The sequence below is a fragment of the Heloderma suspectum genome, chromosome 8 (genome assembly GCF_057233095.1).
Source record: "Heloderma suspectum isolate Gila_16-S chromosome 8, 16-S_ref, whole genome shotgun sequence".
In the NCBI taxonomy this organism is placed as follows: domain Eukaryota; kingdom Metazoa; phylum Chordata; class Lepidosauria; order Squamata; family Helodermatidae; genus Heloderma; species Heloderma suspectum.
Genome location: NC_139465.1, coordinates 47,685,950 through 47,705,675, shown reverse-complemented (window position 1 = coordinate 47,705,675; position 19,726 = coordinate 47,685,950). Strand labels below are relative to the sequence as shown.

Here is a 19,726-nt window from a genome sequence, read left to right as displayed (position 1 = left end):
AACAAGAAAGCAAACAAACAGTATCAGTATCTAAGGACAGATTTTGGGGAATTCACACTTAAGGATCTCCAAATTCTTCAAAAAGTGGCAAATATGTTGTTGAGGACAGTATATGCAAATTCAGCCTCATTACGCAAATTAAGCCATTTTACCTAAGATAGTCTAGACAACAGGTCTCTTCCAGAGCACAGAAAAACTAGGCTGTAGACTGGGAGTCCCTCGCCCAAGAGCTGCCTGCGAACCACTCAGAACAGGGCAGAGAGGCGCCTCCCCCACCAGCCCGGACTTTAGAGACAGAGCCCCGAACTCACCATCCACCACCTCTGGACATCCAGCGGCAGGTCCATGTTCTCCTTGGTCCACACCGGGGAGATGTTCCTGTCATAGCGGCTGACAAACCACTCTGAGTCGCTCAGATCCACTGTGCATCTGTGGCACGTGCAGCTCCTCACAAAGAGGCCCTCCTGGCTGAGGCGCTGCATGCCAGCATAGCTTGGCACCAGCTTCACCCTGTGGATGCCATTCAGCCCACTGGCATCCAGGTAGGCCATGCTGTGGTGGGAGTAGGTGAAAAGCAGCGACATGATAACGATGAGCAGAAAGGCAGTGGACAGGAGCCAGAAACGCAAAGAAAACTTCATGGTGGGCATGAGAGGGAAGGGCTGAGGAAGGGGCTGCACCTTGGCTGGTGCCTGTGCTGCAACAGAAAGAGGACATGCAAGAGAAAAGGGGGCAGAGGCGGGCACAGCTGGCAGAGAGTCTGGCTCCTCAAAAGCTTCCACTGCCCCCCCACAGGCCTCTGGGTGCTGCAGAGACCAACTCAGTTATGGAAGTTCAACGGCAGCTGAAGCAAGGTGCTGGGGACAGAGCACCCCGGGGAGCAGCTTTGGGCTCTTCCTGCATCAGTAGCCAAAACGACAAAATCAGCCTCCTGCAGTTCTCGGGTGCTGGTGGCAGAGGAGGGCACTCGGCAGCTCTCACAGCCCTCCCTGGGTAGGTCAAGACACCTGTTCTCACAAGTTTCTCCTTTCTGCTGCCATCTCTGCCCTAGCACCCTTCCTCCCGGGAGGGCAGGGAGAAGGACTGTCCCAACACAACGGAGGATGCCGCAGTCTCATCGGCTCCGTGGCATAAGATCCACGATGCTGCACCTCGGGCGGAAGAGAAGGAAGGCGTGTTCGGCCATGTATCAGAGCAACTCCACCTAGGGGTTAGGGAGCTGCGGCCCTGTGGCACCTCGCTGGCACCCGGTGAGCTGCTGCCTTCTCCCATCATCGTGCCTTGCCTCCAAGCAGACCGCCTGCTTGCCGTTGCCTAGGAGACAGCTGCACATCTGTAGCGCTGCCCGAGGACAGCTGGCTGCCGCTTGGGTGGCCCAGGCACACACTCGCCCGCTCCCCCCCGCCGCATCCGCAGCCCCCGCTCAGCCCTGCAGCACCCTCTCCAATGTGGCGCCTGCCAGGCATGGAGCTGCAGCGTGGCTCATTGCCTTTGGCCGCTTGGGCTTTTCGATAATCCCTCGGCAATCTTCCCCTCTCTACTTCCTTGCCCGAAGAAGGTCCTGCTGCAGCAAAGACCTAAAACTGGAGAGAGAGAAAAGAGGTAGCTTAGAATTACATATAAAAACAGCAGTGCCACAATTAAACGTTTAGAGCAGTGCTCTGGACAAAGCAAGAGTGGGGGAGGGAGGTCTCCTACTAGGGAAAAGGGTGCCTGGCTGCAGAACTACCCCAGAGCCTCCCTCCTGCCCCAGAAGCCAAATTCTGGATACTGAGACCCAGTCCATGCCAGCCCCACCCTTCCAGCAACACAGAGGGAGTGAAAGGGTGTTTCCAGAGATCCTCCCTAGGAGGAGGTGCAACCGGGGCCCTTCTGGCTGGAGGCTCTGCCCAGCCTAACCTCCGGCTCCACCATGCACACCCCAAGAAGAGCGTGCTTCCCCCAGACTTCAAAAGGCAGACCTCTCTCTTTGCACCAATTGTGTTATGATTACGGACTCGGCATCCACATCGAGGGGAAATTGTGGTCAATCCCATCAGCTGCACATGGTGCTCATCCCAAACATGCCATCTTTTCTACTTTCCTAAGCACCATCTACAAAACTTAAAACCGGTATCTGAACTGCTTTGGTCCCAGCTTGGTAGATGCAATCCCCACCCTGGCTGGAGGGCCATGTTTTCTAACTCACTGTGGGGTGCCTCAATCATGCCAGGACAAGCCTGGGCTCAATCTTCCTTCCCTCTCCCCCACAGTGATGAAGTGCCAGCAACGTTCCAGCGGTTTTCTCCTGAAGTGTGGGGTGGCCATGCCAGCAAAGAGAAGACGATTCCCAAGGCAGAACATCTTCCAAAAGCCTACACCGGGGTGGAGAATACATGCCCTTCCAGAGGGTGCTGGACTGCACTACTGGCTATGCTGTCTAGGGTTGATGGGAACTGTGGACCAGCATCATCTGGAGGGCCACATCTTCCCCACCCTTGTCCTACATGAACGTGGCAGCCTTCACTCCTCTGAGCAACGCCTCAGCTGATGGGCATTTTAAGGCTTGGACAGGTCTCCATGCCATGGAGTCACCACTGGCTCCCCCACCCACAGATCATGCTCTCCCAATGCAGTACAGAATACCAGATCCAAATGTGTTGGGCCAGAAATTATCTGAGACAGGCCCATGGTTGACCTGGCAGCCATGAATAAGGCCTCCTTCCGAAGAGACCTTGTTGGTTATTCTGCAACCAACAGAATGTCGCCAGGCAACAGCACACACGGGGCCTCCTTGGTAGTGGCACTCACCCCCTGGAACACCATCCCACATGTTCTTTGAGAGGCAGAAAGTATGGTGAGCTTTAAACACCTCTTGAAGACATAACTGTTTACACAAATATTCCCTGACTTGTAATCGAGTATGACACTGCTCAGTTTTATTTTGTCCTTGTAATGTTTTTAATTATCTCTTATTTTATATTGTTATTACACTGTGCTTACATTGGTTTTTCTCCTATATTATATATGTACTGTATTGTGAACTGCTTAGAGATTTTAGTATATTAAGCAGAGTAAAGGTAATATAAATAAGTAAATCCTGACCCGCTCCTGACACTTTAGCCTCCATATGAATATTAAAGTCTCCCAGGACCACAAGCGGTGGGGATCTCGGTGCTCCCTTGAGACCATCTCTGTTGCCTCAGGCAGGGGGGGCCTGTGAGGCAAGGGGGTGGGTGGTACCCTAACTCTGCCTCTGAGAGGCAATCCTGCCTCTGGTGCCCACTCAGAAATGGCTCACTGCTGGACTGGGTACCTGGCCAGGGAGATGGAGTTCCTACAGGCCAAGTCTGCTCCCTCCCCGTGCCTTGAATCAGCTGGATACTGCACAAGAAATGCTCGTGGACACATCTGGGAGAGGCTAACCTACCCCCACTTCATCCACCCAGGCTGCAGGGATGTTCTTCGGCTACTCGGTCGGAAATGACTCGGCCTTTCCCATTCGCGGGCCAGGCATTCCTCAACAGCACCTGCCGGCTGGATGAGATTGCAGGTGAGCCCCAATGCTGCTGAGTCTGGGGGTAGGCACAGACGTCTCAGCCACCCTCCCCTCGACTGATGCTGTCACTTCCCACAGCCATAGCGCTCTCTGCCCCAGGTCCAGCTGGCATTCCAAGTTAGAGGGGGTCCACCTTTCTTCTGCTCCAGCTTCAGCTGATCTGGGAAGTGCCTTTGCATGCTCAGGGACAGTGTTGATCCACAAGGCATCAGAAGTCTCCAGGTACAGTCCACATGCTCATCTGCACAACCCCATCTGCCAACCTCCATGTGAGCCAGGGGCCCCTTGGGCCGGTCACTCTTCCCTACTCCGGGGCTGAAGGCTTCTCAGGACTGGAAGCTCAGAGGGGAGAATCCACCTGGCTGGGAGAATTTGCTACCTGACCCTTTAATTGGAGATGCTGGGGATCGAACCTGGGACTTTCTGCATGCGAAGCAGGGACGGGCTCTGCCACTGAGTTGGGATCCAGAAGCATCACCTGAAAAGGTGCTGGAGGAAATCTGTTGCTATGGAATGCTGTGCTAAAAGTACTCCAAAACTTTAGAGTGCGCAACTGTAACCACTTGTGCAAATTCACAAGTTTGATTTGAATACCTCCAAAAAGGCAGGAATGATTTTTGATAGTGATTTTTGAGCAGGAGGAACAGTAGCCGCGCACGTGCGCGCGCACACACACACACAACACGAAAGCAGAACGCTCTTCAGCACTCCACTGGCACCTTAAATCTGGGAGGGAACCAAAAGAAAAAAGACAGAACAATGTGTTTGACCAAACACAGAATATAGCTGCAATGCAGTTCTTGGGCTGAATCCAAAGAACTCGGATCCCAGAACCTGAGAAACCAAGAAGAAACCAAAGTGGATTCTAGTTCTTAATTGCCCTCTAAGAAGCTGCCAACCCAAGTTTCACATGTGCTAAGATCACAACAAAATGGGGAAAACCCCAAACCCATGGGAAGGTCTTGCATGCTGGGCCAGACAGAGCTGTCCCACTATTCTGTTAAGGATAGGGATCGAGCGTGTCAAGGTTCTCTGAGTTCCACCTCAAACCTCGGTCTGCCTCCTTCCTGTTTGTGGGCTCCCTGCCCTGCCATCATTCAGATGGGAAAAGTACGCATTTGGGTGCACAATTTTTTAAAGTGTGCACCCAAATGCGTACTTTTCCACCATTGACTAAAGCATGAAAATGCAGATTTTTCAAAATGTGCTTGAAGTACACATTTTTCTAAAGTACATGTTTTGTGTATGAGCTTTGCAATCTTGGGAATGTGTGAGCTTTGCCTGCAAAATGCGTTCACAACTGGGGGTGAAAACAGGGCAAGTTCTAATCTTTAATGAATGGAAACAAAATTTTCATACAGCGCTAATTAAGAGGGCTGCAGCCTCCTAGCAAGCATCATCTTAATTTACTCTGGGAGGGAAAAGCTCCCACGAAGATTCCCCCCCCCCCCCCGTATGGCTGGACTGTGTACTGTCAGAAAGGAAGTATCCCTATCGCTCAAAAGGATTCTTGAAGCCTGACTTTGGAGATGGAAGGATAGGAGCCTCTGCACTGCATGCTGAGCCTCACGGATGCTCAGTGTGTGTGCGTGCATGCGTGCATGTACATGTGTGTTCTTCTGCTCTCCATACTCTTTTACTGCAAACACTGGCCTTTAGCAAGACACCACCATTCATTCCAGTCAAGGAAGCCTCCCCACTGTGCTTGGGATCTCTGCCTTTCAGCTGTGGATATGGATTTCTACCCCCTTCCCATATCTTCCCATTACTTCAGCATGAATGGCTTGTGACCTCCGGGCCTGGTTATTGTTGTGTACATGCCATGCCATCTCCGGGGCAGCTGCTGCCTCTGCGCCTTGTAGGAAGGCAAATGTGACCCTCGCCAACTGGGTGCCCTCTAGATCGGCTGGACTGCAACTCCCATCCCTCCTAGCCAGCATGCAGTGCCATTTTATCTACGTAATTTATTTTATTTAAAATTACTTTTAGGCTGCTTTCAAGGGCAGAACCCTCTCAACGTAGCATACAGGTTAAAAAACCAATGCAAAAGGATACAAACAGGCAATAAATATAAAATAAAATACTATAAAAACTATACCATACTATAAATATAAAATAAAACACTATGCAACAAGCCTGCTCACGCACTCCTCCGCCCCGCCTCGGCAAAACTTCTCCCTGGCCAAATGTGGATGTTTTGCTGCTGTACCAAGAATGAGGTGCAGCATTCAGCTGCTCCTCCATTATAAGGTCAGTAATGACAGACAAACTTTCCTCAAGGGTAGCTTAGAGACACTACAGGGTTTTTGTGGGCACCCCGCAAGAGACCAGCAGGGAGCCCCTCCCGTCCCTTACACACACACACACACACACACACACACACACCACAGAGCATGTGCAGGGGTGTCCCACTGCCTAAAGAGCGGAAAGGCAAGGATAGGCACTGTGGAGAGGAAGATGTCAGCTTCCCACTAACTTCCTCCTACAGAAAGTAGAGGAAGGAACTAGAGGATCGGCTATCCTTGACTTGATCCTAACCAACAGAGATGACTGACTGGATAAAGTAGCAGTTACAGGAACTCTGGGGGAAAGCGACCATGTTGTACTTGAGTTCTTGGTTCTAAGGGAAGCAAAAGCCGAGTGTAGTCAAACGTGTACCCTGGATTTTAGGAAAGCTGATTTTCATAAACTCAGAACAATGATCAGTAAGGTCCCATGGCAAGCGATGCTAGCGAGAAAAGGGGTCCAAGATGGGTGGGAGCTTTTAAAAAAGGAAATTCCCAAGGCACAATCACAAACGATTCCAACAAGAAGAAAAGGTGGAAGACAAAAGAAGAAGCCAATGTGGCTTCACAAAAAGCTTAGAGATGTCCTGAAAACAAAAAAAGACACATATAGGAAGCGGAAAGAAGGCCATGTAACAAAGGAAGAGTACAGGCAGGTAGCACAGAATTGCAGGGATGGCATCAGGAAGGCTAAAGCTGAGAACAAGCTGAGGTTAGCGAGGGATGCTAAAAACAACAAAAAGGCTTTCTTCAGCTACGTGCATAGTAAAAGGCAGAGGAAAGAAATGGTGGTTCAGCTATTGAATAAGGATGGCAAAATGATAATACATGACAAAGAAAAGGCAGAGGTGCTCAATTCCTACTTTGGCTCAGTCTTCTCCCAAAAGGGGGTCTATGACCCCCCTGGCAAAGGCGAAGTGCAGGCTGAAGGGGCAGGATTGCAGCTTGAGATCGATAGGCATACGGTCAAGGAACACCTAATTACTTTGAATGAGTTCAACTCTCCAGGGCCAGATGAACTGCATCCTAGAGTAATAAAGGAACTGGCAGAAGAACTCTCAGAACCGCTGTCTATTCTCTTTGAGAAATCCTGGAGGACGGGTGAAGTGCCAGATGACTGGAGGAGGGCTCATGTTGTCCATATCTTCAAAAAGGGTAAAAAGGAGGAACCTGGGAACTACAGACCAGTCAGTCTGACATCAATCCCTGGGAAAATTCTGGAGCAGATGATAAAGCAATCCATCTGGAAGCACCTTGACAACAATGCCGTGATTACTCGAAGCCAACATGGATTTGTCAAAAACAAGTCCTGCCAGACAAATCTGATCTCATTTTTTGATCAAGTCACCTCCCTTGTAGACCGTGGGAATGCTGTAGACATCATATACCTCAACTTCAGCAAAGCTTTCGACAAAGTGCCCCATGATATCCTGATGAGCAAACTAGCTCGAAGTGGGCTAGATGAAACAACGATCCGGTGGATCCACAGTTGGGTACAGAATCGGACTCAAAGAGTGCTTATCAATGGGACCTTCTCAAGCTGGGGAGAGGTAACGAGTGGGGTACCGCAGGGCTCAGTCCTGGGCCCAGTGCTCTTCAACATTTTTATTAATGACTTGGAGGAGGAGGTGCAGGGAATGCTGATCAAATTTGCAGATGACACAAAATTGGGCGGGATAGCTAATACTTTGGAAGACAGAAACAAAATTCAAAGTGATCTGGATAGACTGGAGTGCTGGGCAGAAAACAACAGAATGACATTTAATAGGGATAAATGCCAAGTTCTGTACCGAGGAAAAAGAAACCAAATGTACAGTGACAAGATGGGGGATACGTGGCTCAACAACACTACAAGTGAGAAAGATCTTGGAATTGTTGTCGATCACAAGCTGAATATGAGCCAACCATGTGATGTGGCTGCAAAAAAGGCCAATGCCCTTTTGGGCTGCATTAATAGAAGCAGAGCTTCCAAATCCTCGGAAGTACTAGTTGCCCTCTACTCAGCACTGGTTAGGTCTCATCTGGAGTACTGTGTCCAGTTCTGGGCACCACACTTTTAAGAAGGATGCAGACAAACTGGAGAGGGTTCAGAGGAGAGCAACAAAGATGATCAGAGGCCTGGAAACAAAGCCCTATGAAGAGAGACTGAAAGAACTGGGCCTGTTTAGCCTGGAGAAGAGAAGACTGAGGGGAGATAGGATAGTGCTCTTCAAGTCCTTGAAAGGTTGTCCCAGAGAGGAAGGCCAGGATCTCTTCTTGATCATCCCAGAGTACAGGACACGGAATAATGGGCTCAAGTTGCAGGAGGCTGGATTCCAGCTGAACATCAGGAAGAACTTCCTGACTGTTAGAGCAATACGACAATGGAACCCATTGACAGAATGGGTCAATGAATGGTCAAATTGATGGGTCAATGGGTCAAATTGAAATGGAACCTATTGACAGAGGCTGGACAGCCGTCTGTCAGGGATGCTCTGACTTAGATTCCTGCAGCGAATAGGAGGTTGGACTCAATGGTCTTATAGGCCCCTTCCAACCCTACTCTTCTATGGGTCTATGATATGGAGACCGTGCAGAAAAGTGTACACATGCGCATACACACACAGAAATTTGTCAGGGATGCTCTGACTTGGATTCCTGCATTGGGCAGGGGGTTGGACTCGATGGCCTTGTAGGCCCCTTCCAACCCTACTATTCTATGATTCCCCTCCCCTCCCCTCCCCGGCTCGGCCATGAGGAAGTTTGGAAGCTTCTGATTTTGCTTAACCACACCTTCCTTTATCTTCTCAACAACTGTGGTTAATGTTAACTATGGTCTGCTTGAAACAAGTCAACTTCAAAGTACATTCGTTAGCTAGCATCTTGTCAGGAGTGTTTGACCAACTATCAGGAGCTGCTAGGGCGACATCCAGGCCAAGGCTTGCGCAAAAAATGTAAGTATGGGCAAGTTCTACTTGGGAGGAAATCAGCTGCACCCTCAGATCCTCCCCATTGATGAAATGGGGCTAACGCGTGATTTGCAAGCAACACCAGGGCTTCCCCAGGAGGGGGCTTGGCCACCAGGTCTTCATTTAGTAATTTACTGCAATTTGGCCTCTCCGCTTTGACTTCTTCAGACAACCATAGTTAAAAATTAACTATACAGTTTGCCCCAGTTCAGACATAACACCAAACCATGCTTAACTGGTAGGGCGTCCCAGCTCCTCTTCGTGGCTGCTCTGGAGGAAGAGAGGGGAGCACACGGGCCCAAGGCTTGCTTATGGCACGCTGAACAGTCTACTGTTGCATTCAAATGCAGCCAACATGTATAACTCCAGAACAAGGGAGGTAAGCAAGCAACGGGCCTGCCTAACAGACTGGATTTATTGACAGGGCTCACAGACACGGCACTTATCGCAAATTTACGCTCACGGCAGACGCGTCTAGTTTTGCTTGCCAAAAGTCTTGTGAGTTGCTGGAAGTCTGTCTTGTTGCCTTATTGTGCTTATGGTTAATAATCAAAGTTTGCTCTACGTTGGAGTCACAGCTTGCTGAGAGAAATTGTTCTTTGTTTTCAAGAACAGTATTGTCCTGCCTACAGGTGGTGAAATTACTAGTTGAGAAATTGGTATATGCCTTGGAAAACCACAGACTGTGTGTTGCTATGGATTGGACTGATCAAGACTGACAGGAATAACAATTTTCAACATTTGCACCATGTTTTAATTTTAAATGATTTGGCCCCGGTGCAGTGGAATGTGCAGGTGCTTGTTCCGGAGCATGATGCCGATCAAGAGTACTTGCTATCCATTGTTCCAAGTCAACTGTTTTCCCATCAACCCACATGCAACCGGAAAAGTGATGCGCTTATTCTAAGCCAGTATATAAGCCAGCCCAGAAAGCAGAAGCACTTAGTTATCATTCAATTAAAAGCCTCTGAGAATAAAGAAGTCTCAGCCTAATGTCTAAAAGACATCAACGTTGCTGTCTTATGACCCTGTCTGGGAATCTGTTCCATAGATGACTTGCACTAAGAGGCACCCCTGAGTGGGTGCCCAAGCCCACTAAGCCTCACGCAGCTCATGCCTGTGGACACCAAGCAGGACTGCAAGAAGAGGACTGACAGGGTGAAAGAGGCCTAGCGCACTCAGGGGGAGGCTAAAAAGACAGGGACTGCAGGAGGAGGAACAGGCCCGGGAAGGTCCAGACATAGGCCAGTGCAGCCGTGCAGACAGGCTTCCTGAGCGACAAGGCAAGGTTCTGGGAGAGGCAGACTACAGCAGGGCTAGGCAACCAGGTGCCCTCCAGATGTTTTTGACTGCAACTCCCATCAGGCCAGGCAGCATTAGAAGAGTTGTTTGAGAGCACGAGGTTGGGGAAGCATGGCTGCCTACCCCTGGCCTACAGGGAACAGATGGGGCCTACTTAACCAAGCTGGTGAAAGGTATGTGGCTGCAGCAGTTAGCAAACTGCCCAGGCTGTTTAGATTGGAAAAGAGCAGTGGCAACAGGCATGGGGGGGCTGCCCTGGGTTCTAGCCCCCTCTTGAACCTCCCTGGAGCTCTGCACTTCTCCCAGAATCTGCCAGCACGTGCCCAGCATTCTTGTCCTGCAAAGGAGCCAAGCAGAAGTAACACCCAAGCGGGGTCTGAAGCCACAATGGGGAAATGCTCCAGCGAGTATGACGTTCCCCCACCCCCGCCACAGGGGAGGCCGCCTGCCGTTTCCCCTCCCGATTCTGCACTTTGGGCAGGCCTCCTTCAGCCCGCCTCGGCCAGCACAGACAACTCCGCTGCGTCTTTGCCCTGGGTGCCACTGAGCAGTCCTATCATTCCCCCTGTGGACACGGCGTGGCTGAACGACCGGCCTCCAGAGAGGCGCCTGCTCTGCATGGGACGTCTGGGCAGAGAGGATCCCAGAGGGCGAGCTCCCGGAGTGCCACGTGCTCCGCTGGGGCACAAGAGCAGAGCGCTCCTCCAATCTCCGTCCAGGGGCAGCCAGGCGCTTGCGGGGCAGCGGGGAGCACTGCGCCAAGGCTCCCTGGCCTCTGCCACACCCGCCCTGCTCTGCAGAGGGCCCGGACAGCTTCATCCGCTGCGCTCTCATGCTGAAGAGGAAGCTCCCCTCCCTCCCTCAGCACTGCTGCTGCTGCAGGAAAGCAATGCCGTGCCTGACAGCACACCTGGCACGCGTGCAGGGCCGTGTCCCGCCCCGTGGTGCTGCACTGCAGCCAGCCGTTCAGGCCTCCACAGCTGGACAGGGGCCAGCCCACTGACACACCGCCAGCTAAGCCGCTCGGCCAGGCGGGAGCAAGCTGCCACCTTGGGGAAGATTTCAGACAACACCGGCGGCGGGGCAGAGGAGGGAGCAACAGGAAGTCTCTCCCTTTGATTGCCACGAAATTTGCAGCAAGAAGTAGGAGGGAGGGAGCTGGCTCCTGAGGGCTCCCATCCCCAGTCTCTTCCCAGGTTTTTTTTATTTAGGAGGAACCAATCAGGACCCGTGCTAATAACATCCAGACTGAGCTCTCATTAAACCTACATGCATCCACAAGAATATCTACAACGGATACGCCCAAGAGTCTCCAGGACAAGCCCCACACTTCACGCACAATGCTGTGTGTGTGTGTGTGTGTGTGGTCTCTCCAGTTGCCAGTCCAGAGGCAAGGTGCTGAGGGGCCTGTGCCAATGCCCAGCTGTGCATGCCGGGGGCAATCCTGGCTGCCTGCTGCATTCCTGGCTGTTCACAGTAAATACCCCTTTCACTGGGGGAGAAAAAGAAATGAATGAAGAAGGGGGCTGCTGAACCAGCTCAACAGCCATCAGGACTCCTCCTTCACCCAAAGCCATCAGCCCATCTTGAGTTGTTCTGAGGAGTTTACTGGCCAGTTCCCACACGCAAGGTTTACAGTGGTTTGTGCAACATGCATCAGGTGCGCTTGGGGGGCCAACAAGGTGTAGCTGAAGGCTCCTTTTTAAACGAGAAGGAGGGGAAAGCTAGCTAAGAGCACCTGTGTCTTTCAAAGAGAACTTGGACGCAGCTGCCAGATACATGGCTCCCTCTGTGTCTCAGGACACTCTAGCTGGTGTGCAGCTTGTGCGCCCTATTGCTTAAACTTCACGTGTAGCACCGCAGCACAACAAAAAGGTATTGCATCTCTTTCCTAAGGAGCAGGCATCGGGTCTCCTCACTGGAGAGAAGGAAAAGGCACCAGCACCAACTGTCAGCGGAACCAACTGAACAAGGCTGAGAGCAAGGCCTTCCCACAAAGCCCAGAAGCACATCAAGCAAGCAGGCTCTCTTTTCACTGGACCCGTTGATTCATTTCAAAATGCTCTTGAACTGGCTTTTCAGTTGCACCAGACTTCCTTTTACGTATACATTCAGGACCAGGTGTCTTAACCCAGTACCACAGCGGTGGGCAACAGGTGGCCCTCCAGATGCTTTGGCCTACAGGTCACAACTGCCCTAGGCAGCATCATCAATTGAAAGGGCTGATGGGAGTTGTAGGCCAAAACACCTTGAAGGCCACATGTCACCTCCCCCTGTAGCACTGCAATCGATGTGCTCTTTGAAGCAAAATTAGAGAAATTTTTAGGCAGAACTATACTAATTGGATTCCAAGCAGCCCCACCATCTGAAGCAAGGTAGCAAGAATGGGCTATGGAAAGGGAGAGTCCAAGTCTGCATGCACATGCATTCAAGCGAGGCACCACATGCAGCAGACTCTCAACACTGGGAGCTCTGCATCATCCCATGAGTCTCTGGCTTATGCGAGGACAGCTACAGGTCAACATGACTGATATCTGATGGATCTAGCCCATTCCCTAGAGAAGAATCTTATTCCAAAGTAGCTTGATCTGGAAAAAGTTGCATCTTCAGATTACTAGGCTAAAAGAAGTTATTAACATCTCTATAACCAGTGTGACTTGGTGCAAGAACTACCACATTCAGAGCCAGGAGACAGAGTTTGTGCCAACAGTGCTGACTTGTTTCTTTAAATAAAGGGAGTGGGGAGCTGTGTGGATAGCATCATCATATAGTTTAGTCACTAGGTGGCACGGTTAGTTTATCTGGCTGGAGTCAGGAGTTTCCTGTTACTGCTCTATTATTGCTGGGGAGACCAGAACATTCTTGCCTGGCTTCCTGACTGGTGCGTCCTCTGAGTCTTCCATAACATCCCCTAATTTCTCCTTCTTTCTCTCTGATCTATGTGCTTCAAATCCAGAACCCAGAGACAGGCTCAGAGGGTGGTTATCACCACCTTCTAAACAACAAACATGAGGGAGGGAAGAGGAGCAAGAGCAGATCCACGCCAAGCTGAGGAAGCGCACAAGAGACTGCATGAGCCAGAGGTTTATGCTTACTACAGCTTAATAATGCACCGAAATGCCAAGAATGTCACATTCCTCCTTGAGCCAAACAAGCAGGCAAAACATCTGCTTTCCTGGAGCCAGACTCCAATCACAGCAACAGCTGCTGCTGCAGCTCTTCTGCTTCACACACAAACTCACAACAGGCAAAAATGGGCCGCTCTCCGCCCTGGGAGCGTATGCTGAAGGCTGGCCCATGGGTCCCCTGTTAATGCATGCTTAGCAGTCCGTCAGACTCAGTCCTGGACAGTGGAAGCTGACTCCACCAGGGCAGAGCTCTGGAGAATATGAAGTCCTGCGCAACTGGGGCTCTGGTTCTCAGGGAAAGAGTCCCAAACTTAATGCGTTTTTTAGCTGCCAAAAGAGCTAAGTTGGTAGATGGGACCAGGCAGCTCATCAACAGCCACCAAAGCCAGTGAGCCACTGCGGGCCAGGCAGCACTCTGCACATTTGAGGCTCACCGCAAGGAGTTAAAAGCAGCTAAACTCCCATCAGTGCCTTGCAGCTTAGCCTCCTTGTTCAGACCGCAGGATGCCAGCTCAAGCCCTGGCTGGGAGCACTGCCGCGGCCCTGGAGCAGCAGGGGGTCTAGCAGCCCTTTCCTCAAACCTGGCAAAGGGCAGCTTTTATTTCCATTCACTGGCCATTTGCCCTGATGCTCAAAGCCTAGCACAGAGGAGCTGTGGCAGAAAGGCATTCTATACATTTGTAATAATAAAGAGGATGTCTCTCTATCTGTCAGCACCATAGTGCCAAGACCATGCAACTTGGACACACAAAACATGGCATGTATACTAAGGGACTCTAGGGATGTCCACCTTGGAGTTGTTTTGTTTTTAAAATGCGTTAATTAGTTTAAATTTAAACATGTACATGAGGTTGAAGCATGCAGTAACACCTTCAGTCACTAGGTAGCAGTCTTCCCTAACCAGCACACAGCTTTGCAGACAGTCCATAATGTGGGAAGCCAGAGGAGATTAGTAGGTCAAGGGGCAGAGCGTATGCCTCTCAGCACCCTGCTGCTATGGGTCGTCGCTCCTCAGGGGCCTATAAGGGTGCAATATGGCAGGGGTCATGCCTAGGAGTGCCAGTGGGTGGGGCTTCACTCATATGGGGTGGACACTATGTGTACAACTCTGACAAGTGCATATGTCTGCTTGAAGGTTTTGCTGTAAAACATCTGCTGGGTATATTTGTTGGTATTTTAATAACTGAAACAAATCACATATGTGAGCATACACCTCATGTGTCCTCTCTTTCTCACACCTCTCATCTCTCTGTTCACATATGCACGCACCTCCCCGATTCATAGGTCAGCCATTCACCCTTTACTTTCTCTCTTTCACACATGCAAAAGGGAGCAATGCCTTGCAATGCCTGGGTTTGCTCTTTCCTACCCACCTGAAACCTCCTCCAAAACATCTATTTAAGACATTTTACCATGCTTTCCCTCTCCAAACGTGGAGTTGATCAAAGCAGCTTGCAAAATATACAAGCGTAAAAACAATAACTACTAATTAAAACACAATGACAAGCTAAAAGCAGCAGGAAAACACACAAAAAACCAAAAGTCAATTAAAAAATTAAGCAACATCAGAGTCAAATTCTTATTTAAGGAGAAATCCCACCATGTGACAAGTTGGTGAAGGGTGTGTGCGCGATGATGGAGGCAGGTTGGATCCAGAGACCATATCTGGCCTGTGAGCTGCAGGTACCCCACCCTTGATCGAGGCCCAATCTACACGGGTAATTTAGCGTGGACTGAGATCACAACAGGGTTGTTTGCAACAATGTCATTGTCACTACTCTGCACCAACCTCGCAGTGTTCCCCTGAAAACAGCGCATTTTCAGAAAGTCATAGAATCATAGAATAGTAGGGTTGGAAGGGGCCTACAAGGCCATCGAGTCCAACCCCCTGCTCAATGCAGGAAGTCATTTTCTTTTAACGTGGCTCCTGCGTGGTTCTGCTGCAATGTGCCCACTCCCCCAAATGAAATCCTGCATGCTAGGCATGCCTAGGGGTGAGCTTGTGACCTGATCAAGGGGTAGGGCTGTCGACCCCCCATTCCTTCTTTTTCTCCATCGGCAGTAGCACGCTTTTGGACACAGACTTAGGCTTCTTATCCCACCAGCGCTAATTTGCACTTCTTACTTCTACGCCACTATTTTCCTCAGTGCCATGGTCTTTGTGTGTGTTTCCTTCTTCGTTTACAAAATATTATCACTCCTAGGATCTTTATTCCCTTCTGCGGGACACAGCGGCTCCAACTCTGCCCTCTGGAAGGCCTGAATCTGTGCTTAGCTTGGTCCTGGAGCACCTCACAAATGCGAGGGAAAAGCGGATTGACTGAACACTCCCTTGCCCTCCCTCCTCCACAGCTGCTGAGCTTCACAGAGGGAAGAAGGGAGAGGGAAGGACCTCTAGAGAGTCCTGGCTCAGCGTTAAACATCTGTCTCTCTTTAAGGGTACAATCCTATGCATGTTTAGATAGAAAAAGTCCTGCATTCCCAGCTGGCTAGGGAATGCTGGGAGTTGTCAGACTTTTTTCTGTCCAACCATGGATAAAATGCACCTTAAATCAACTGTTTAACTTGTGCTAAGGTGCCCCCCCCCCCATAGCAATTCTCATAGGGTCTATTTTGCTGAAGCAAAACTACGCAGACTAAAAATACTTTTAATTGAAACAATCCGTTAAAACACCCATTGTTTGTTTAAGGCATACAAATGTGATTTCTGGTCACTGGACTTATTATTGGCCACAAGATCATGCCAAAGTTCTTGGATTGTAAGCAAATGGGAAAGAAGGGGGTGGGAGGAGAACGAAGAAAGCAAGATGATTCTTGCCAGCAGCCACCTCTGTGTGTGATAACAGAAAAAGGTCTGAGCCTGTGCCACCCAGATCTGATTTTACAAGGGGGAAAAACTTTTGTAGTTCCAGGTCTCCTCTCTGTTGAAAACAGCAGTTGTGCATGACTAGCAGTAGCACTCCCCTTTCCTTCTCTGCTGTTTGTTTTTACATTGCACTATATTGCAGTAGCACTATTTCACAATAGCACTGTTTCACTCTCTCACCACTCCACAGTTGTGGGCTTTCTGTGTTTCAGAGTAATTAAAACAACACCTAAACTGTAAATTTGTGATATCTCCATAGCGCTATCACGCAATCACACAATAGCATGATATTGCACTAATCCACTCCTGCTTGTTTGGGATTTGTGATACTCATAATCAACTTGTACTGGGTAGTATTAACTCATTCTCCAATGTTACAAAGAGCAAGGGTGTAGGGAACAGGGCATTAATAATGCAATAAGGCATCTTTGGTACTATGGAAGCACACAGAGCACACTTCTGAAGACAACTGGTGGATGTGAAGGGAGAGGTGTGGGGTAAACTACAGGGACCCAATTCATCTCTTCCATTAAACTTCCATGAGCAGGGGAGCATGGACATGGGCGGGGAACAAGTCTCTCACACTCACTGAGCAGCATCTACGTGGTTAATGATGTTCAGTTCTACTCATGGGACTCCACCCACCCAACCCCAAAGTAAGGCAGTTTCAAGTGCAATTTGGCCTGTGAAAGAGAGTTTTTAGGTAGTGTATACTCTGCTTTTCTTGCTTCATGTGCCCTGATGGACCAAAGCAAATTCATGAAAATCTGGATATAACCAGAACGTGCTTCTCATACCGTTTCCATGTAGACTGGGCCTTAGAGGATCAAACTCCATGATTTTTTGCTTGTGTAAGAGGGAGAAACCCTGACAATGGACACAGTTTAAAGAAAAGAATATATTTTGGAGAGAACTTGCACTCCTACTCCTGTATGGAAAATGTATACCAACAGTTTCCTTCATAATGTTAAAAGTAAATATTCTTTTGAATCTTCCTAATTTTGTATGCAATACAGTGTGTCTTAACCTTTAGTCTGTGGGCCCCTTCTTAACTTATTTCTTCTTCTCGAGCTGCAGTGACTGGCACACGTGCTTGCTCGCAACAGCCCGAGGTTTTAAAAGTTGTCACTGTATGTGAACCGAGCCAATAGATTTGAAAGAATCCTGAAAAGTAAGGCAAGATGGAGCAAGGCTTTCATTTTCCCTGATGTAATATGCTGTTGTAATACACTGACTTGTTGTAAAAGGAGCGGGTCCTCTAATAAGGTGTCATCCAGTTTCTCAGAGGAGCAATTGGTCTCCCAATCTTTTCAATGAATTGTTAGGCAGGGGTGTTGAACCTCTTTCATCCCAAGAGCCGAATTCAATTTTAGAGAAGCTCTTGGGGCTTCATTTCAGCACTGGGTGGGGCTGGTGGCAAAAGGGGGAGGGGCCAAACCCACCAAAAATACTGCCATATTTTAGCTTAAAGCCTCTTAGAATGGGGGGGGGGTGCTCAAAAGCTGGGAAACCGTCAAACTGTCAGCACTTGGGGGAAGGAGCGTGGCCATCTGGGGAGCCCTGGAGGGTTGACTTTGGTCTCTGGGCCCCACGTTCCCCACCTGTGTTTGAGTAAAGCACATCTTAGTGGACCAGATGACAGGAGATCTGACAGTTTCTTCTGTAGACGAAGCCAAGGAGCAGAAAGTGAAAATCCCATGAATCCTATCATATGATCTATGCAATGCTGATTAAAAGCAAGGTAAAAGCAGAATCTTTCATTACTGTGTAATGTACGCCAAGAGGTTTGCCGAATTCCCTGGGAAATACATTCAGACAGCCTGGTACCAGGGTGGATTGATTTAAATCAGCAAGGAAAAAGGTTGCAATGACAAAAATCAAGTTTCCAATTGAAACTTTTTCATATACGTCAGGAAAAACTTCCTGACTGTTAGAGCACTACGAAAATGGCACCCATGACCTGGGGAGGCGGTGGGCTCTCCCACACTGGAGGCCTTCAAGACGAGGCTGGACAGCCATCTGTCAGGGCTGCTCTGACTTGGATTCCTGCACTGAGCAGGGGGTTGGACTCGATGGCCTTGTAGGCCCCTTCCAGCCCTCCTATTCTATGATTCTATGATTTCCTGAACAATGATGCAAATCTGACCACTTAAGCTACGTTAATTTACAACTAGAGTACTACTTATTTATGTATTTATTCATTTCAAATATTTCTTGGCTGCCTTTCAGGGCAGAAGCCCTTCCAAGGTGGCTTACAACAATAAAACACATAAATCTTAAGATATTAAAAGCAATAAAAACAAAAACACAATAAAAACAGCCATAAAAACCAACAATAAAAATGAGCAACAATAACAGCAGCAACAGCAATCCGATCAGGAAAAGGCCATGGTGAAAGAGTAATGTTTTCAAGGCCTTCTTAAAAGCCTGCTGTGACGAAGCACAGCGGCGGACCCCGATGGCACCATATTCCAAAGGTGTTTCATTCTTACAAGCAGGCTTTGCATCTCTTTGTCTCCTTGTATATGTTCTGCATGCTCTCCTCTTTTTTTACCTATAGAGGGAATCTCTGTGAAATATTCTCGAGTCTCCAGTCTTTTAAGGCCTGTGGGCACATTTGACATTTTGAAAGAGTGCCTTGTGTGCCACCGCAAATTGACAGCTATAAGGGGTAGGGGGCCAGTCACACAAATGTTAGGAGTGCTCCCTCATCTGTGACTGTATGTTCAGGAAGGTGCACCCTGTGTGAGCGCTACCTACTCTGGCTCCTCTCTCTTTCTCTCTCTGGTTCTGCATTCTTTATTTTCCCTTCCTTCCTTCCTTCCTTCCTTTCTTCCTTCCTTCCTTCCTTCCTTCCTTCCTTCCTTCCTTCCTTCCTTCTCCTCTCTTTCTCTCTGTCTCCTCATATCTGTCTGTCTGCCACTCTTCTTTCTCCCCCCCACCCCTGCTCTCTCTTCTTTCTCCCCCCCCCCCGCCCCGCAGAAGGTTGGCTGGAGGGGCGATGAGGCCCAACCGCCACATAGGATCTTGTTGCCCCAAGGTTCCTTGGTGGGGGTGGGCTTCCTTTTACCCCTTGTGCAAATGAATGGAGGAATCGCTCCATTCACTTGAAGAGGGGGAAAGGAGCCTGGCAGCTGCCTCAGCCTGGCCTTGCGGACGCAGCGGCACCCACAGGCGTTGTGAGGGGCTTCTGCCATTAGGGTCTTTCTTATTACCAGCACCCATGACAGTTTGAGGTTAACAGTGAAATACTCTACATGTCTGCTCAGAAATAGGTTCCACTGAGTTCAATGGGGCTTACTCCCAGGTAAGTAGGTACAGGATTCCAGCCTTAGAATGGGAATACAAGAAGATATACTATGGACCATTTTGTCTTCTCTTTTTCTTTCCTCTGTTGCTGTTTTCCACTTCACTCTGTGTTGGCTTAGCTTTGCCCTCACAAAATATGAAGTAGCAAACAAAAACGAAATGCCTAGGACTGATAGGTCAAAGCAAGGTTGAAAAATTACTGGACAGGAAAAAATCCAATCTAATTTTTTAAAAATCTGATCTGTTGGATTTTTTTAAGCATCAATTTTCTCCATCCTGCTCACGGCTCTTTCTGCTGTGCCTAACTCCTCTGCTTTGCTTGTTCAGTTAGTTATTATATTAATACATTC

General features: G+C 49.3%; 1 protein-coding gene across 2 annotated transcripts in view; it reads right to left on the bottom strand.

Moving 5' to 3' along the window:
• ST3GAL2 (ST3 beta-galactoside alpha-2,3-sialyltransferase 2) overlaps nt 1-19,726 on the bottom strand; it is a 70,171-nt gene that overhangs the window by 32,058 nt on the left and 18,387 nt on the right. For both annotated transcript variants that reach the window (XM_084812336.1, XM_084812337.1), the window contains exon 2: nt 312-1,583. In XM_084812336.1, coding sequence (XP_084668462.1) covers nt 312-650 — 339 coding nt within the window. In that variant the 5' untranslated portion in view covers nt 651-1,583. The remainder of the gene's footprint in view (nt 1-311; nt 1,584-19,726) is intronic.